General features: G+C 36.8%; 1 protein-coding gene across 3 annotated transcripts; it reads left to right on the top strand.

Moving 5' to 3' along the window:
* Positions 1 to 214: 214 nt before the first annotated feature.
* LCA5 (lebercilin LCA5) lies at positions 215 to 17,917 on the top strand. 3 transcript variants are annotated; one of them, XM_064707440.1, is made up of 11 exons: positions 215 to 334; positions 620 to 688; positions 790 to 911; positions 1,495 to 1,555; positions 5,074 to 5,455; positions 7,941 to 8,470; positions 9,980 to 10,117; positions 11,350 to 11,446; positions 12,575 to 12,717; positions 14,589 to 14,727; positions 16,514 to 17,917. In XM_064707440.1, exons 5-11 carry the CDS (start codon positions 5,257 to 5,259, stop codon positions 17,311 to 17,313), a joined length of 2,046 nt encoding a protein of 681 aa, XP_064563510.1. In that variant the 5' UTR covers positions 215 to 334; positions 620 to 688; positions 790 to 911; positions 1,495 to 1,555; positions 5,074 to 5,256; the 3' UTR covers positions 17,314 to 17,917. The 3 variants fall into 3 exon arrangements, with proteins under 3 accessions (XP_064563510.1, XP_064563513.1, XP_064563511.1); XM_064707443.1 differs by lacking the exons at positions 215 to 334; positions 620 to 688; positions 790 to 911; positions 1,495 to 1,555 and adding an exon at positions 1,580 to 1,702; XM_064707441.1 differs by lacking the exons at positions 215 to 334; positions 620 to 688; positions 790 to 911; positions 1,495 to 1,555 and adding an exon at positions 4,026 to 4,164.
* The last annotated feature ends 353 nt before the right edge of the window (positions 17,918 to 18,270 follow it).

The raw sequence follows: 18,270 nt of genomic DNA, 5'->3' as shown, positions 1-18,270 counted from the left end.
GGAGCTCACCCGGGCCCGGCCCGCAGCGCCCCCTGCAGGCGCCGCCGGGGCACAGCAGCGAAGAGAGGCAGCGCCGCAGGGTTCAGTCCCTCCATATTCCCGCCTCTTTAGCAGCTTTCCAACCAATCAGCAGCCAGGGCTCCGCCTCTCGCCAATGGAAAGAGCGGCTGCCGCCAAGCTGGCAGGGCGGACAGCCAATGGCTGACGAGGAGAGCCTGCCCCCGCCCCGCCGCCGGTTGCCGGGCAGCCGCTGTCAATGGCCGCCGCGCGGCCCCTTTAAGCGTAACGCGGCAACCGCCGGCGCGTCCTCCGGGCGGGCCGAGGGGCCGGGCAGGTACCGCCGGGACGGGCCGGGGGGCTCATCGCGGACTTCGCGGGGCGAAGGGAGCGCCACGGGGGGGGGAACAGGACCGCCGCGGGGCCGTGTTTTCCTGGGGGCTGTGGGGGCTGGGAACGGGCCCGGGCCTAGGCCTGGGGTTGGCCTCCGAAAGGTCTCGGGCCGCTGGTGTTCACTTCCTTTCCTCCGAAGTCGTTTGGTGTATGTCGGTTTCGGTGATTGCGTTTAAAATGTGCCATCGCGACGTGCTGCTTGAAAATAACATTCGATGTGTTCTTCAAGAGCGTCTCGGCTGAGCGAAGGGAAGCTGCGGGAAGCAGAGGCTGTCCGGGGGTGCCTGGGCTGAGCTGGGTAAGTCCGCACGCAGGGGCTGTGGGGGGGAGTGTGAGCGACGGCACGGGCCAGCGTGATGCGGTCTGATTTAGTAACATAATCTCTGCTCCCCCTTGTAGGACTGGCCTGCGTGTGCTCTGTTTGAAGTGCCATTTCCTCATTTCTGACCTGGGACTTACAGCAGCTTCTTCATTTTGAGATCCGACACAAGTAGCGTTGTGGCTTACCGTGGCGGAGTCAGGTAAATGTAATATAGGCTTTTAAAATCATAGAGCGTTTTAATTTACCAAAATGCAGGACAAGGCAACAGTCTTAGGCTGCACCAGGGGAGATTTATGTTGGACATTAGGAGCAATTTCTTCACAGAAAGGGTGATTAAACATAGGAATGGGCTGCTCAGGGTGGTGAAGTCATCATCCCTCAGATTGTTAAGGAAAGACTGGACGTGGCACTTTGTGCCCTGAATTAGTTGACATGCTGATGTCCAGTCATAGGTTGGACTTGATGATCTCAGAGGTCTTTTCCAGCCTAATTGATTCTGTGATTTTGTCAAAAGCTAGTAAACCGAGAAAAACTGCATACAGTTAAGGCAGCAGCTGCAGTACCTAATGAAGTTTTACTTAGTCCTCACTAAGGCTCATCACTCAGTATGTTTTGATGTCATAAAAGTTAATAATTTTGCTTGGCTATCTTCTGTAAAACCTAAAGTGTTTGGATATGAAAAAGACGGATGCAGGGAGAGGAGGGAGACGAATTTCTTTTGAAATTATTCTTAAGTTCAGCACTTCAATGACTTGGATTGATGCTTTTGTGCTTGTCTGCAGCTGGCTTTCTTGCAGTGTCCCTGTCTCAGTGCAGGTGGAAGAACGGAGCGGGCCGTTAGAGGTCAGTGTTTGTACGGGGAAGTGCCGTTCGGTGTCCAGCAAAAGCACTGAGCTTCCCCTGGGCTGCGAGGGGGAAAAGACACTCAAAGTTTTGATTCTTGCACTATAGGACTAAGCTTTAGATGCACTGCATGGGAAGAATTGCTAAGTAATTTTCCTTGCTGTCTCTTGCATAATACCTGTAATCCCACAGTTCAATTTCTGGTTTTGTGATTTACTTAGGAGTAATAGGGAATCTCCTGTCACTGTTGCAGTTGTTTTGTGTTCTCTCTTTTGTCTGTCATGTCCTTTGCAGTGACCTGGTACTTGATTGTTTTTTGTAACGATGACCGTGGTTTTGATACAAAATATGTAAATAATAGCAATAGACAGAAGTAGCAGAAGTGAAGGAGTATGAAATCTTGGAAGCAAAACTCTTTCTAAAGTTCATGCAAGTCCCAGATTTCTTTCAGCCACTCTGTATTGATGTGATCTCAATTCCTTAGGCTTCTAAAAGCATGTCCTGAGCTTTTGAGGGGACAGGATTGGGATTTTGGTGGTGGTGGTGGAGTTTAGTGGACCCACTGCTAATCCATAATGTTTCACTCATCACAACTTATTAAACCTACAGGGGAAAATAGATATCTTTGTGATCTTATTCACACGAGTTAAACTCACTTTATGATCAACTCAAACTAGTTTGTAACAATTGGAAAGTCAGGGAACCAAAACATTTCTTAATTAAGCAGTCCTTAGGCTCACTGAAGTGAAACTCAAATATCCTAGTTATTCTTTTGTTCTTAAGATAAACTGTGCATTCTTTTGTTAATCAAATTGTATTATAAACTGTTGGAAAATTAATTTGGCAAGACTTGACAGATTAAGGTTTTTTTGTTTTGTATGGAAAATATGATAATATTACCAGTTTATGGAACTGAAAACCATTTGAAGATCCAAGAGATGTTTTTGGGTATTCCTCAAGGGGGCTTTCTTTGTTTTACCTTTTTTAATTTGTTTTCATTCCATTACTTTTCAAGTACTTCCAAAATACATAGAAAATTCCTGTTCATTTATATCCCTGTATGTCAAAATGATACTTAGCAAAATATTCTCAGGAGTGGGGAATATCCAGTGCAGGAGTGGTGGATAATTCTAATCCTCCAGTTATTAGAATTTGTTTGTTTTAAGTATACTGAGTTATGAAAAGCATTCTTCAAAAAGATTATTGCCTCTTCAGTGAACTCTTGTGAGGCTATAAAATAACTGATCAGCTTTAATTTGGTATGTGGAAGTGAGTGCTCTTGTTTTATATATATAATTAGACATGAACTGTAGGCATTTATGCTTTCCTTAAATGTAAGAATATGAGGTCTGTGCCTCCAGAGTACTGTTTTTATATCTCATATTATTTTAGTACTTTAATATAAATATATTAATTTCTATTTTTTTGCATTCCCTGAAATTCTGTTCTGTGGAGCCACACCTGATGCAGTCTTGCCTGTGCATCCTCTAGAGAACAGATTGTGCCTAAAATGCTGCCTGTTCAGGCTTGTTTTGCTCTTCAAGGAGCAAAATAAAATCCATTTTGCACAGCTGTTTGTGGGGCCAGGAGTTAGGCAAGGAAGTGTTTGGGAGTAGGGAAGCACCCTGATATGTTCTAATATTCTTATATGATCTTAGTTATAGTTATGATTAGGTATGTCCTTTTGAAATTTTAGTAACTCCACTATCTTGTAAGGAAAAAGAACAATCATTCCTGATTGTTTGAATGTTCACAATAATGATACCTTCCAGCATGTGTTTAGCAATCTCTAGGACAGGTGGTCTCAAGCATAGCTTATTTAACTTTTCTGGGCTTTGCAGTGAAATTTTAGTTTTTCTCAGATTCTTTTGACATAAGTTTTTGGCATCTAATTTTTTTGGATCACTTTGAAAATATTTAGGTGTTTAAAAAACATTATTTTGGAAAGTTACTTCCTAAGTAACATAAAATACTGTTTTCCAGGTAATTCAGTATTCATTTCCAACCATCTTCCTAGTTTAGAAACCTGATGGGATATTTATTCCTCTAATTCCTTCTGTATAGATTATGAGGCCAAATGGATTCCAGTCACTAGAGGCAGAGTTGTGCTAACACTGAACTGAGCCAGAAAGCTTGAATTTGTAATGAAAACTGTCTTGGCAGCTGACATTTCTGTTCTGCTTGGCTCTGCAATAATGCATATATAGGCAGTGAAGGCTGAGAAGAAGGCCAAGTTTATTTTATTGGGGAAATAAAAATATAGTGAAAAATTTACAGCTCATTTACAGGTATGTTGAATGTCCTGCAGCATAGAACAGTTTTGACTGAAAGCAGCTCAATTTTTTTGTGTGTAATTTGCTTTGCCATTTAGAAATCAGCTAGGAGGTTATGTCATTCAACAGGTGGAACTGATGGGCTCTGATGCAGACCCTATTTATTCACCCACTAGAGGCATGATATCTCAAAGTTGGATTGAAAAGAAAGAGATGGTGAAGTTAAGCTTGAAAGCTGCCAGGAGTGGTGAGAGAGCCAAAAGACAAGGGAAGCTGAGTGTAGTCAGTAAAATGCTTCCTGAACTGTTGAGAAAATTCTTTTGACCTTCTTTGAAGGTGAAGAAAATTTTGAATATATTTGCTCCATTACACTCTCAGGAAGTGTCTCCAAATACAAAATTTGTATTTGGCTGATTTCACCTTGAGATGGGGGATTTTTCAGTTTGCATTGGGCTGCAGGAGTAGCCCTTCTCATTTATACCTGCTTCAGATGTAATGTTTATCATGTACTGGTGTTGTGGTCTCTCTTATCAGATACAAAAAAGGTATAAATATAGATGTAGATATATAAATACACATGACACAAGTGTGTGTGCTCTGGCCAATCCTTGAAGGCGTGAAGCACCAGATGTTGTAGGGTATGGGAGTACTTTTCAGGGTGAAGATTGGCATAGATAGTACAGTCTCATTTGGGGTTAGGGACTGGACATTTTCCAGACAAATGGGGCAATTGATTTTCAAGCCCATTATTTAACATTGTTAGAATGTCAAAAATTGAGAAATGGAAGATTTACTCAAATTTTACAAATATCTCAATTCAAGTCACACAAATAAGTTGCTAATTCATTGGGTTAAAAAGTTTTAAAACGTATCTAAATTAGTTTCCTGAATATCAGCAAACTTTCACTTGTGTTCTGTTTTGTTTTCCAAATTCTTCTTTTCCCTTCTCTAACTTGGGAGTAGTTTCTTATTCTGGATTTAGCTGTGTTAATATTCTGATTTCTCTTTTGGGATTGAAATACCTCAGACTATTGAATATAATGCTAGTAGCATTCCTAGAGTCATGCCTGTAACATTTAATATAAATAATTAATATAAATAAAATTACTAATATAAACAGTAGGTAGCACAGTGTGTGTCATAAGGTTATAGGAGTCATGAATAATTTTACAGCTTTTTTACCTTTCTTTCTTAAAACCAAACCCATTCTCATTGGTTTTTTTCCCTCTCTCTAAATTGTTACAGAAAAATGCATTCTGAATGATAGCTACTGCTTGCTGAACTGAACTGCAGAGATCTCGTGCTTGGAGATGGAGATGATAAACCGGAGGAAATAATCCAACTGCTGCCATTGTGACACCTAAAAGATCCTTTGTGCCAAAATGAGCAGTCTTTGAGAAAATCCTGGAAAGCTGTTAAACCTGAAAAATGGGAGAAAGAGTAAGGAGCCCAGATTCTGAGCAGGAGAGGAAATCAGACGAGGATAAAAATAGTGACTCCTATTATTCAGATGAAGGGAATGCATCTCGTTCATCCAGCCAGTCGCCAGCACTAAGCTCTCCATCTACAAACCAAGAAAAAAGACATCACAAAACACAGACTTCAAACAGCCTGTTGCACTACCAAGGTAGGTAGGTAGCAGAAATTGCTGCTTTGTAACTGCTCCAAAGAGTTAATTATCTTTGAAAACTCAAAATAGAGAAACTAGCATTACGAGCATCTACAAATACAGTTCATGTGAATTATACTACAGATTGCAGGTAGACAGTAGCTGCTCCATTGAAAATTGAAATTAACCTTCTCCTGCATAAGGAGAAATGTTGATGATTTTCAAAATTCTTCATAATTTTCTAAGGAAGTGAATATGGCTTTTATACTAGCCTTCTGTTGAATCATGCTGGTGTTTTCTTTTTGTCACTGACAGAAAGCTCAAGGCCAAAAACCCAAGGCATGTTCTTGCTGTGCAGTCTGTAAAAAGGAGACAATTGTTAAAATTTCCCTGACCAAAAAACCTACAGATACCTGTCTTGTGGAAGTCTAGTTGACTAAGCTTTACAGGATAATACTGGGACTTTAAATAAAGAAAAGACTGCTAATGTGGCAAAAAAAAGAAAACATTTTTGATGAAAATTAGGTTCAGGTGGAGATTCAAAAGAAAGTTTTTCCTGCTGCTTCTCTGAGGGAAAAATATTTCCAATTTGAGATGACACAATTCCACTTTGACTTGCCTCACAGACATAGGCTGCTTTTTTGATTGTTTGTTGGGAGGTGAACATCCCTGCAAAAAAGAGTAGCATGGTTATGGAGGCCCTGGGCTGAAGTAGGGCTGTGAAGGCTTTCTGCCACACTTTGACAGCTTCCTCTAAATAATTGTATACATTTTTCAGTGAAGTCATAGCGTGTCCTACCTTTCTTGGGCAGATGTTTTTGCTCATTGATAAATGCTTGATAGTGTGTGAATCATTTGGTCTGTGTTACAATCTAGGCTGTGCCAAAAGGTCTGACCTTAAGTGTTTAATTTGCTCAGGGAATGTATCTCTACAGATCCTTAACAATGTGGGTATCCTGGTGCAACTGGTGTTTTGCTGAGCATCTCTGTGTTCAGAAGTGGCATCTCCTCCTTAGTGGTCATGGGTTGTCTGTCTGGGAACCAAAAGCAGCAGTTCCACCATGCTATTTAATTTGGAGGGGGCAAATGTGTGACCAGTTCTTTGTTTACATAGCCAGAATTGAATATAATTATTACATGAAGGTACTGTGAATGTCATGTTACATTGTCTTGATATACACTATTCCCCAATGTAACTGTATGATCAAAAGTAAAGTATTGGTAGTGGAATTTTATGTGTGCCCTAAATAAGGAGAAATTCTTACAGGGACTGCAAGTCTAGGGTTAATGGGAACTCCCTTAGTTGGTGATAGGAGTGGCATCATTCCTGCAGTGCATGTATTAGGTAATCTTTTCACACTTGAATGTGACATAAGTGTTCTTTGTAAAGGAAAAAACACACCTTCTTTTGTTTGCCCAAGCTGTGGAAAAAAATGAGCACCGAGCAGAAAATGAATATTTTTGCAAAATATCTAGAGGAAATTATAAGAAGGTATTTTTAAGCTGTTATTTTTGCTGACAAGTATTCTCAGTAGAATAGAAACCTGGTGAATGGCAAAGGTAGGAGGAAGAATTTGCTGTCACACACACTGTCCCTGTACATGTAACTGGACTAGTGCTGTATCCCGGCTTTCAAGGCAGAATTACAAACTGCTGCTTGGTTTGTAATTGCTTCTTTCAAACATTGATGTACCTTAAGGAATTATGCACTCTATTAATTAACTCTATTAATTCAGTCGTTTTAAGAGATATTTTTAGTGGATTATATGATTCATTCTTTGAGCTTGGCATGAGAGGCACATAAGATAGAAACAAAATGTTCAGCTTTTATGTATGGGGATGACAATAATAATAATAGCAATAAATAGGAATGCAAGCAGTGCATACAAGTAATCAAATGAGAATACTGTGTGGAAAATAACTTGTGATACAAGAATAAATTACTCAGGGAGAACTGAATTTTCATGGGATTTATCATTTTGCTTCAGAAGCTTTTTGCATTGAGCCTTTGAAATCTGCTGTTTTGTCTGTAAGCATGGCAGCTGGATTTGAAAATACTACTGCACTTGTCTGGGAGAATTACATCTGGCATAATACATAACTGGTTAATGCTCAGCTAATTGTTGCCATTTTAAAAGCACGTGATTATTTTGTATGCATTTACAGTACAACATTTCTAAACCATTTTAATAAACAATATCAAATATTACCAAAATATGACTCTTACTTCTGATACGATTTGCAGAGTATTACTTTACAAGGGTCCTATATTAATGGCTGCAGATATTACCTCCTACAGTAGATCACAGCCATAAATCTCCATTTTTCAGCTATCAAAAGGAGCATAACTCTCATATATATGCCTTTTATTGTCTAGTTTGAAAGCTGCCGTCTCTGCTAGATATTGTATGATTGTTTCAGGCAGAGCTTGCTTCCAAGGATGTCTGAATAGACAAACTGCATTGTCTAATAGTAAACACGCTTTTTATTTTTCCTCTCTCAGCCACAAAGAAATTGGATTCCAAATATGCACCAAGCAAAAGAGGGACACGGTGGGGTTTCCGTTCTCAGAGCCTCACTAGGGATTCTCCTGCAAAAGATATAGATCTTGTTACAAAAAGAGTTCTTTCTGCTAGGCTGCTGAAAATCAATGAGCTCCGAAATGAACTCACTGAACTCCACATCAAACTGGATGAGCTGCAGAAGGAAAACAGGGCACTGAAGAGGCTTCAGCACAGGCAGGAGAAAGCCTTGAATAAGTTTGAAGATACAGAAAACGAAATCTCTCAGCTCCTTGCTCGGCACAACAATGAGATTAGAATATTAAGGGAGCGCCTACGAAAATCTCAGGAGAAGGAACGTGCAACTGAGAGACGGCTGAAAGATACGGAAGATGAACTGTACAGGAAAAAAACTGTCTTGCAGAAACTGAAAAAACTGTCTGCAGATAAGCACCTTGCTGAAAGAGATGACCTGGCAAAGAAACTAGCCTTAGCAGAGAGCAAGCTGGAGGACAGGGAAAAAAGAATTAAGGTGGGATGACTTCCTTTTTGCAAGAAATTCTGGTACAGATATTTCTTTCCACAATTACTTGTAATTTTACACGGCTGTGGAGCAAATAGAAAATCAGTATTTTTTGGTTTTACCCATAAGCAGAATCAAGTATATTATTTCTAAGATGATTATATAGTTATATATGAGATAATTGTACATTCAAATTTCTCTTTACAAATTAAGCATATTTTGTCAGAATATATCCAGTGGATTTGTGCTTTTAAATGTTTTTATACCTAGCAATAACATTTCAGATGTAGGTGCAGATGTAATACAACTTTATGCAATCTAGTTTCTCCTTTTTGAGGGAAAGAGTTTTTAAAATTTTCTGAGTATTAAGGGAACTTTGCACTAAAATTCTAAAATAAAAAATTATGTAATAATTCTTTTTCAATTTTTGAAGAGCATTCATGCAGTGTTTGATTGTCCACTATTCTGCACATCTAAGAGCTCAGCTGGACAAAATTACATCATGTTTTTTAAATACTGAAATATCTTTAGACCTTTTTACAGGTATCTATTATAAGAAATTTGTCCAATATATTTTAATTTCATCCAGAAAAAATGTTTATATTTTTGTAAACATGTCTAAGTATGTCTACACTGTAAATATGTTTATGAATTCATCTTACATAAATTGTGTTAACACTATTAAATCTGTTGGTAGTTGTACTATTTTGATAGTAGATATATTTTATGTATTGTATATAAATTTTATACTATTCTTAGCTTAAATTATGTCATTGAGATGATGGTTTGGTGTCTATATTAGTAATTAAACCTAAATTATATTACAGAGATAAGAGATCTGGAAATCCAGGGATTAAGCTGGAAACTAAGCTTTCATAAAATAAATCCCACAGTACCAATATATAAATGGCTGAGTTAGTTAAACCACCTCATCCTGTAGTGTCACCATCTGTCATCTGTACTTTTATGATTAGGTATTTCAGCATTTATATACTGCATCATGTTAAAATGAATCCTGCTTTAAAAAGTAAGAGATTTTCTTCTAGTTTTTTCCCACTTTCATCAACACAGCTTCATTTAAAACAGCTATTACAAGATGAGGGCATGTTCATGAAATTGTAATCACAAAGCTAGTTTCTAGTAGAAAGGTTAAAAATTCCTTCTGGTTTTCTTCCTTCTAATGCTGCGCTCTCAGGGAAGGATTCTCTCTCTGTTACTCATCAGTAGGAGATCTGTCTTAGAGATCTGGAGGTCCACTGTGGCAAGAGCCTTGCAGAAAGTAGTCTGAGTTTCTATTATGTCCTCAAATCACCTCTGAATGCTCAAAGGGATGAGCTGCAGCATCTGCAGGTGCTTTGCCCCCTCAAAGTTAGGATTAAAGGTTTAAATTATTTCAGTGTTAGCAATGGTTGAGCCCGTATCTAAACTCAAGACACCGGTTTACTTAATTTTATATAAGTAATTTGACTATAAAAATTACTTCAGTTATTAAAAAATATTATTTTGTTTTAATTGAAGGATCTGGAAAGAAATCTTGAATTAAGTAGTAGCAGTTTCCAACGAGAGTTACATTCAAAGAAAAAAAAGTTGTACGACGCTCAAGAAGAAAACAGAGTTCTCCAAGAGGAGCTTAATCAGCTAAATCAGAAGCTGAAGGTAAAATGTGAAAAGAATTGAAGTTGCTAACCATGTTCTGGGATTTTATCTTCAGAAGTATCTGTAATCAGGTTTGAATAGTTAACCAGTGCTGCACTCTTTGATGTGTATTTAATTATATACAACATGTGAGTTCTTTTTCTGCATTAAATTGAAATGTTCTGTGCTCTGACCCTACAGTGTTTATAACAGGAATGCCTCTGTGTTAATCATTATTGCTAACACTAGTTAAGAAAAGCAAGATCAAATACATGGTCAAACATTGAGAATAAACCACAAAATCTATGCAAAAATAGATTTAAAAGCTTGAATTTAAAATTAAATCTGCAGGTGTAAATAGTGCTTTGTTACTAATATACTTGCATTAAAGTAGGTTTGAATGAGGATTAATGTCATTTATTTGTGATATTCACATGTGTTGCTAAATGTGTGCAAATGTTTATTTAGACCCCACACCATCCTCATTGTTGTCCAAATTCTCAATAAAAGTACTTAAAATATTGTTGTATTCTATTTAGTATATCTTTAGAAAAAAATAAATAAAATTCAAGCTAAAGTACTTTTGTTTCTGGGAGAATTTTCCTCAAACTCCAGGTCTCAATATTTTGGAGATGAGCCAGTTCACCACGTTCCCAGCTATCAAGCAAGTAGCAGTAATATTAGTAGCTCTAAAATGTTTAGAGTAAGAGTTTTAAGATTTGTTAGTGGACAGTTTACAGTTTGAAAACCTTGTCATTGTCAGATGAATTCTGATAACTAACTGTTCATTTCTATACTTTATTCAGTAAATGTGCTAAAAGTATCTCTACCTGTATGATGCAATGGGCCTCTGCTAACTGATGCTTATGTGCCCTGTGACAAGTGTCATTGCTTGCTTTGAAATGTTTAACTCTTCACAACACTTAAAATTCAGTTGTGCAGTCTGTACACATGGTGTAAGTCTTGTTCATGCTTATGGAAGCACTGGCATTTAGTTTTATTGTCACTGCAGAGATAGAGTTTTTTCCTTCATAGTATTTTGCTGAGGAGTTTTTGTGGGAGAGAAAGTTGTCTGTTTTCTCACAGCATAAACAGTTAGGAATGTGATTGTTATCCTTAAAACAGAGGATGAAACTATTATTTATTCTGTTTCTATTTACCATATCTATTTTTAATTTCATTTACAGCTTTTCTAGTGGCTGGTAAATTAAATACTAGTGACTTGTTCTTATACCTACCTCTTCCATTCACAGGAAAAAGAAAGAGAACTTGAAGCAAAAAATATATATGCCAATCGTATGTTGAAAACATCACCTAGAAAAGACATGGATATTGTACAAAGAAAAAGAGGTAACTTGTATAAAGCAGTAAAAGCAGAAAAATTATTAGCATCACTTTGAAATGTCTCAGCTGGGTTATAGCTTTCATGCCACTCAGTGCTCAACCCTGATGCTGCTTGTTCAAGCACATTTACCTTTTGGCACTTCTTTCAACACAGCACTGGTTACAGAGCGTTGGGTTTTTGTGTGTTCTGTAACACAGCAGAGCCAAAACACTGAACTTCACCAAACAGCAGTTTTATCTCCTTTCATACCAGACCTTCCTCAATAAAAGAGGAGGAGAACATTGGTAGTAAAATCTCAAGTAGATGATAGATATTTACTTGACAATAAATTAGAGAGGCTTTAAAAATACATATCTTCACTGCTAAGAATATTTTCATGATCTGTTGTATTTATTTTTTACTAATTCAAATGTATTGTCTGTCAGATGAGCTGCACTTATTTTTTCCTCAGAGTATATGTGTCCCAGAACATAATCTTCTAAAAGTATAGGCACAGTGATTTCTTCTGGTGTGGCAAGACAGTCTCAAACCTTATCCTACCCACATAAATATGTGTATCTGTGTGTGTACTTAGGCTGTTTTCACTTTTTCACTGGATCCGTAGAATCTACTTGTCAGACAGAAGAAGCAGAAATTTATGGGACTGTTTTAAATATTTCATGCCAGTATTTCAAACAGTTTGTCTGCAGCTTGCTTTATTATAGATACTCTACCATTATTCCATTTTAGGTTCAGATTTTTTTAAATGTCATTTTGTAGAGATAAGTATATGTGTTTCAAAGATTCAAGTAAGTGAATTTTAATTTTATGAGTTTGATTCTGTGACAAGCAATAAGATGAGTGAGATATTTTGTGGGGCTTTTTAACTAATATTCAGTGCACTGTAATGACCCTATAAGTAGCATTAAGGTGGGGTTTACTTTTTTTTTTTCAGTAGAATTTTTGCATATGTATTTTTTTATGAAGGTTTTACAGATGCTGAAAACAACTCTGTGTAACTCATCAATACTTTCCATTTCCGCTGACTTCAGTACGGTCTTTTGTTTGCTGCAAATCATGAAAAATGAGAGACAGGTATATACTGAGATATATTCTAGTGAAAACACCATTTAATTAGTTTGTACTTTCTACAGCCAACAACCAAAATATAAAAAAGGGACTACAGCTCACAAAAAGTGTACAGACCAGTGGATGCTTCTCACCAGCAGAACTTCCAGAATCAGAACTTGCCTGTGCTGACGCAGCAAACAAGAAAGAGGGAATTCTTCCTAAAATAGTGAGTTCCATAAAAATTTGAGACCCAGTCCAAATCACCTATCAGATTGTAAAATGCAGAGCTTATATTTTAGAAAATGTGTAATATACATGTGTAAATATATAGAAAATACAATTTCAAAAACATTCTGTTCTTTAAGACAAGATCTACCTTTCTAGAAATATACTCTATTTTTTAGACAGTTTGTCATATTCTTTGTCTTACTAAAAGCCATTAGCTCAATTTATTTTTTTTCCTGCCACTATTACTTCTTTGAAGTTTTTACAACTTCATTTTCATTTTCACCCTTTTTCTTTGTTTCTAATGCTTATTTAAGGAATCTGTTAAACAGTGATGGCTGCCTTCTCTCTGTTTTCTATTTGGTCTTAATTGTGGTTTCTTTTACTTTCCAGAATTACTTCACAATGCATAAATCTAACACTTCCTCTTATTGTCGCAGTGCTGGTATTTCTTCTGGCTTTCCAGCTTTGTCAATATGTTTGGGGTTTTTTTTGTTTTTGCATTTCCCTTTTTAGGACAAAATAGTACCAATTAGAAGTATTGCTAACAATTTTGTGTATTGCTAACCCCAGGCTAAAATCAGAGATTTGTAAGGTATTACAAATCAGAGTGACATATCTGACAAATCAGATTCTGGTACAAATTTTACAAATTCTGATTACATGAGGTTAGGACCTTTTTCCAGAAATAAAAGTCTGAGGATGGTCTTGGCTGGCTTCCTGTTAGGGCTGAAGCTTTTTCATGGCAGTTTATTTGTATGTTCTCTCTTCCCAAACCCTTTCTGTAACTATGGATGCAGTTTAATGTATTCTTCCAGTATATCCTTGGGGGTGTGAGTTACAGAACCACCCAGCTGGTACAAGTGCAGCTCATGGAGTCCAGCTGTGTGTTTTCTATATGTCTATTGCTTTAAATAATGTAAATTAGATTTGGGTAGTCTAGCTTTCATCAGTTTTTAAAGTCAAGCATTTTAAGTACCTGGCTGCCATCTCCTTATGTAGTTTATATTTTTTAATATAACAATGATAACCTTGACAATGAAGGAAAAATACTTAAAGGTTTTCTTGGCTGTCATCTTTTCTTTGTTCATAAAGGAGTAACTATTTCTCTTAGAAAGGTATTTTTAATCTAGAAGTTTTTGTTCTAAAATAAGTACAATATACAAAGTTAACTCCCATGTGCTGGACTATGCAGACTTTCTCTTCACTTCATTGCCATTACTTTTCTGTGTTAGTGATTTTGTTTTAACAGCAGATTAACAGCTGCTGCTGTTAATATCATTTCTGCAGGTTCTTGCCTTTTACATATGTATGTGTAGTCACTAGCTAAAATTGTCATCTGAGATTAAACCTTCCTCTTTGATTGTTTGTTACTTAATACTCCATAAATTTAAGTACCAAAAGGAAATTGTCTGAATCTACAACTGACTCATTTGAATAAAAAGGTCAGATTGTACAAGTAGAGGGCAACTAATTGCTTGCTTATTAAGAGAATATGATGGTGAAATGTTGCCTTCTATTAAACTGTCTGAAGAAGACAGTGTCTGATTTCTAAGGAAAACCACCCTGAGAGTGATAATTTTGCTTTATGGCATTGGAGCTACAAATTCCCTGAAAGGTGGAATATAAAATAGAGTTGATTGTCTATTCATTTTGTTTCAGGTGTATAAAAGTATTCTAGAGGTGATAATATTTTGGAACCAAACCCCTGAGTCATCAAAGCTGGTTTGGTTTAAGGTGACTTACTCATTTTATGTTTAGCAGTAAGAATGTGATTTCAAAATGACATAGAAGTTCTTATGTTTTGTTAGGTTGTTTGTTGTATTGACTGCTTTTCCCCATCAGCTTCAGTTTTCTATTAATTTATTTCAGGAAAAAGAAACTCAAGACAGAGCATGGAAAGAACAAACAGAACTCTTAAGACAAGAACAAGACAGGGAGAGGGAAGAGAAACTGAAACATGTTCAGGAAATACAGTCCTTGGAGGAGAGGGTTCCAAAACTTCCTGACGGTAAGGAAATGGGCAGCTGAAAGCTGAAAAATGCACCATAGAATACTGATCAAGTGAGGCTGCTGGTTTCTGGTGAAAAGAGCAAAATGATTTTGCAGAGATCACTACCATGGAAAATTATTTTCAGTTACATTATGCAAAGAAGAATAAAAAAGAAATACAGGATATAGAATAATCCATTCCCTGTACTCAGCTGTGATTAAGTATGCAGCAGCAAAAAATGCTGTCCACAAAAAAGTATTGGAGTCTGAGAGATTGTGCTTTACAAAACAAGAATGACAAAGAAGGCAAATGCTGATGTTATCTCTGACTTGCTAAATGTTATTGAGGTAGGAAGTAGATTTTTACTATTGAGATTTGAGTTATTATTTTTACTATTGTGCTATTATAGTAGAACAAATATGTTTTCCTTAATATAGCCCTTTTTTCAGTACTTTCTACTGCCTTATATAATTTGAAATTTTAGTTTCTCTTTTCAGGTCTGGTTATCTGGATCATTTGGTGTGGCTATTTGAGAAATGTCAGTTTCTGTCATTATATATTAATATTGCTTTTTTTTTTCATTTAGTTTTCACAGCATCTTAATCACTTAAATGCACAAGTCAATCTCAGGTGTTTTAGATGGACTGCACCCTGTCATGTTAAAGAACTCTTTCAGTGATTGCAGCTAATGAACAGTAGTACTTATTCTATATGACAGGAATTCTAAAAATCTGTAGCTGTATTCAGAAGCAAAATCTTTGAAAAATCTTCTGTCATGACTTACATAAGCTAAGAATCTGATTTTATGTCTCTGAATAAGATTATTTAACCAGCTTACCTATCATATGGAATAAGCTGGTATTTCCCCCACCTTACAGACAGAAACATGGCTCTTGACTTAACTTGCATAATGATCTGCTACTGAAAAAGAAATCTATGTTAAATATATTAGCTAAACTATAGCAATTGTTTCTGAAAGCCTGAGCTGAAGTTCAGTAGATAATAGGGAACTTTGTGAAAGCCTAAGTCAGAAATTTGAGTGAAGTGTTCAAAGGAGAATGCTACTGTGTTGGAGGGACCAAGTAGTCCCTCATATTCAAGTTTTGGCCAAATATACATCTGTTATCTTGGGGGGAAAATATTTTGAAGGGAGAAGTATTTGAGAAGCTTTCTCCCCCTTGTACACATAAACATTACCAGGTTCTGTCCATAAGTTGCTGTTTTGTACCTTTGGTGTCCCTTCATAGCTGTGCACAGTCACTGAGTCCAGGCAGTGAAGCACAGAACACTCATGTAAAGGTTTTTTCTGTATGCAGCTGGTGCAGGGTATTTTAAATCATTCATTGCGTGAAACAGGTGATGACTCCTATGACTTTCAGGCCTGATTGCTTCACAGAAATTATTCCCTTTATATCCCAGGACTGTACTAATATCAACAGTGGTGAAAAATAAAAATAAAGTATTGTGCAAGTCAGAACTATTAAAATCAGTAATGTTGTATCCATTTTCATTCAAACTCAGGAAATGGGAAGGCAATTGGCAGAAATCAAATTGCTTTGAAAATTCTAAAGCATGGGTAATGTCCTTTGGAAGATGACAGTAAACTTTTATATCTTATCAGAGAACCAGGAGTGGATTTAGTTGCCATTTTTGAAGAATTTATTCTTATAGCAGAAAAATGTCATTGTACATAGAAGAGCATGTTAAAAACTTAATGGCTTTCTTTGCTTGCATTATTTTCAAAATCTTATAAGGGTATTTTAAAATTAAAGCGTTTTAAATATTGTTCAAAAATTTTTTGCAGAGTGGCAAAGGAAAGAATATGACAAAATTAAAAAAGAAAGCAACCTTTTATTGGATAAAGAAGAGAAAATAAAGATGGAGACAGAAATTCACAAACCTGAAGTAGAGAGAGAAAGCACTGAAACGCTGGAAGAGCGGCGAAAAAGAGAGTTCCTGCTTGCTAAAATGCAAGAAATTGATAGAGAAATTCAAAATACAACAAACACAAAACCAACTTCCCAAGCACCACTCATAAATACAGCAAGAAAATCTGATTCCCTGGAGAAAAAAGAGAAAACGAATCCATTCTTTGAGATTCCTGGGAAAGTTACTAATGGATTTCCTGTAAAGGACAGCCAGGATGATGGCACAAGGGCACAAGGGCAGAAGCAGCGAAGCGTAAGGACTGTAGATTTAAGTGGTGAGTTAGCATTTGGTAGTTATGTACCTTCCTTTGGGAAGGGATCAGGGAGACCAAGTTGGCTCACTGAGAAAAGTGACAAATTAGAAGAAAATGTTAAGGAAAATGCAGATTTTGATAGTAAGAAAGAAAAGAAGTCCAATTTAATGGAACAACTCTTTGGAAGCAGTGCCAGTACCGTTCTTCTTTCTAAAAATAACAATACACCACCTTTGGACTTAGATTGGGGCTCTAGTAATAAGCCTTTTGTTGATAAAAACAGTAAAGTCAGAGAAGACAATGGGCTGTTTGGTGAAGGAAGAAGCCTAAACAGACCCCGTCTGCAGTACACTACAAACAAGCCAGGAATTAATACCCTTGGTTCTTTAGAAGATGAAGTTGAAGAAGTAGTCTTACAGTGATCGTGTTTTATATGTTTCATATGTAAATACTGAAAAACTATTTTCTTGTAATATTTATTAGGTATAGATTTGAAATATTTCAGATTTATTGTGAAGCCTTATGAAGAAATAATTTACATAGATGGGTATGTGTATAGAGGAGAGATGCAGAGGAGAGATGCCTGGGGTTTTTTTACCTGTATTTTTACCTGTAGGCTGCTCACAGTACGCTGCTTTTCATTTGGAGTATTTCTTTTAGGCCTCAGAGACTTTCTTTATTGGGCATTTTAAGAACCTCTTAACTGTGCCAGGAGAAGGCATGTGTAATATCAGTCATGAAATGAGTAGAAGAGACATTCTTAGCACTAATTCTCTTAGAAAGAGTATCTTATGCTGCTGCCATGTTGTCTCAGAATATCAAAAGAAGCACAATTAACTCAGGAACAGTTGCTCTCTCCTTTTGCATAGGTTTTTGTGGACCTTACTACCAAATGTGTAACTCTTCTCATATATTCAGATTATATTTGTTATACAATGCCATCTTTTGTAATTTCTGAATTTTCTATGTAAAATTCCAATCATTACTAAGTAATTTTTAAACAAAATTGTTTTATTAAATGAGTTGAGTAAATTTCTTGTGTGTAGATCATCTTTAACACAAAGTTCTGACTTCTTGTATCATATTATTGATATTGGGGGTGTTGCCTTGTGAAGGCTGACCTAGAACAGAGACTAGACGGAGTTAAAGAATAAAGTAGGTATTTATTAGAAGGCCTCAATGGACACACCTTGGGCAGCACAAGAGCCCAACCAGAGCTACACCCAAGATGAACCCAAAATGGTCACAAAATGGATGACCAATCATGAGGTCTCACTCTTTTATAAGTTCTGGTTCATTTGCATATTGGAGTTAATTGTCCAATTACACCTTCAGATTATGAAGTCTCATCCTTCTTGTATTTCTCTCTTCAGTCCACA

Source organism: Zonotrichia leucophrys, chromosome 3, assembly GCF_028769735.1.
Source record: "Zonotrichia leucophrys gambelii isolate GWCS_2022_RI chromosome 3, RI_Zleu_2.0, whole genome shotgun sequence".
Taxonomy (NCBI): Eukaryota; Metazoa; Chordata; class Aves; order Passeriformes; family Passerellidae; genus Zonotrichia; species Zonotrichia leucophrys.
Note: the sequence above shows the minus strand (reverse complement) of the source record. Positions and strands in the feature narration are given on the sequence as shown.

Coding starts and splice junctions, on each gene's coding strand:
- LCA5 (XM_064707440.1), top strand. CDS start 5,257: ATGGGAGAAAGAGTAAGGAGCCCAGATTCTGAGCAGGAGAGGAAATCA. Junction 10,118..11,349: donor AGCTAAATCAGAAGCTGAAG/GTAAAATGTGAA, acceptor TTCCATTCACAG/GAAAAAGAAAGAGAACTTGA. Junction 11,447..12,574: donor TATTGTACAAAGAAAAAGAG/GTAACTTGTATA, acceptor TACTTTCTACAG/CCAACAACCAAAATATAAAA.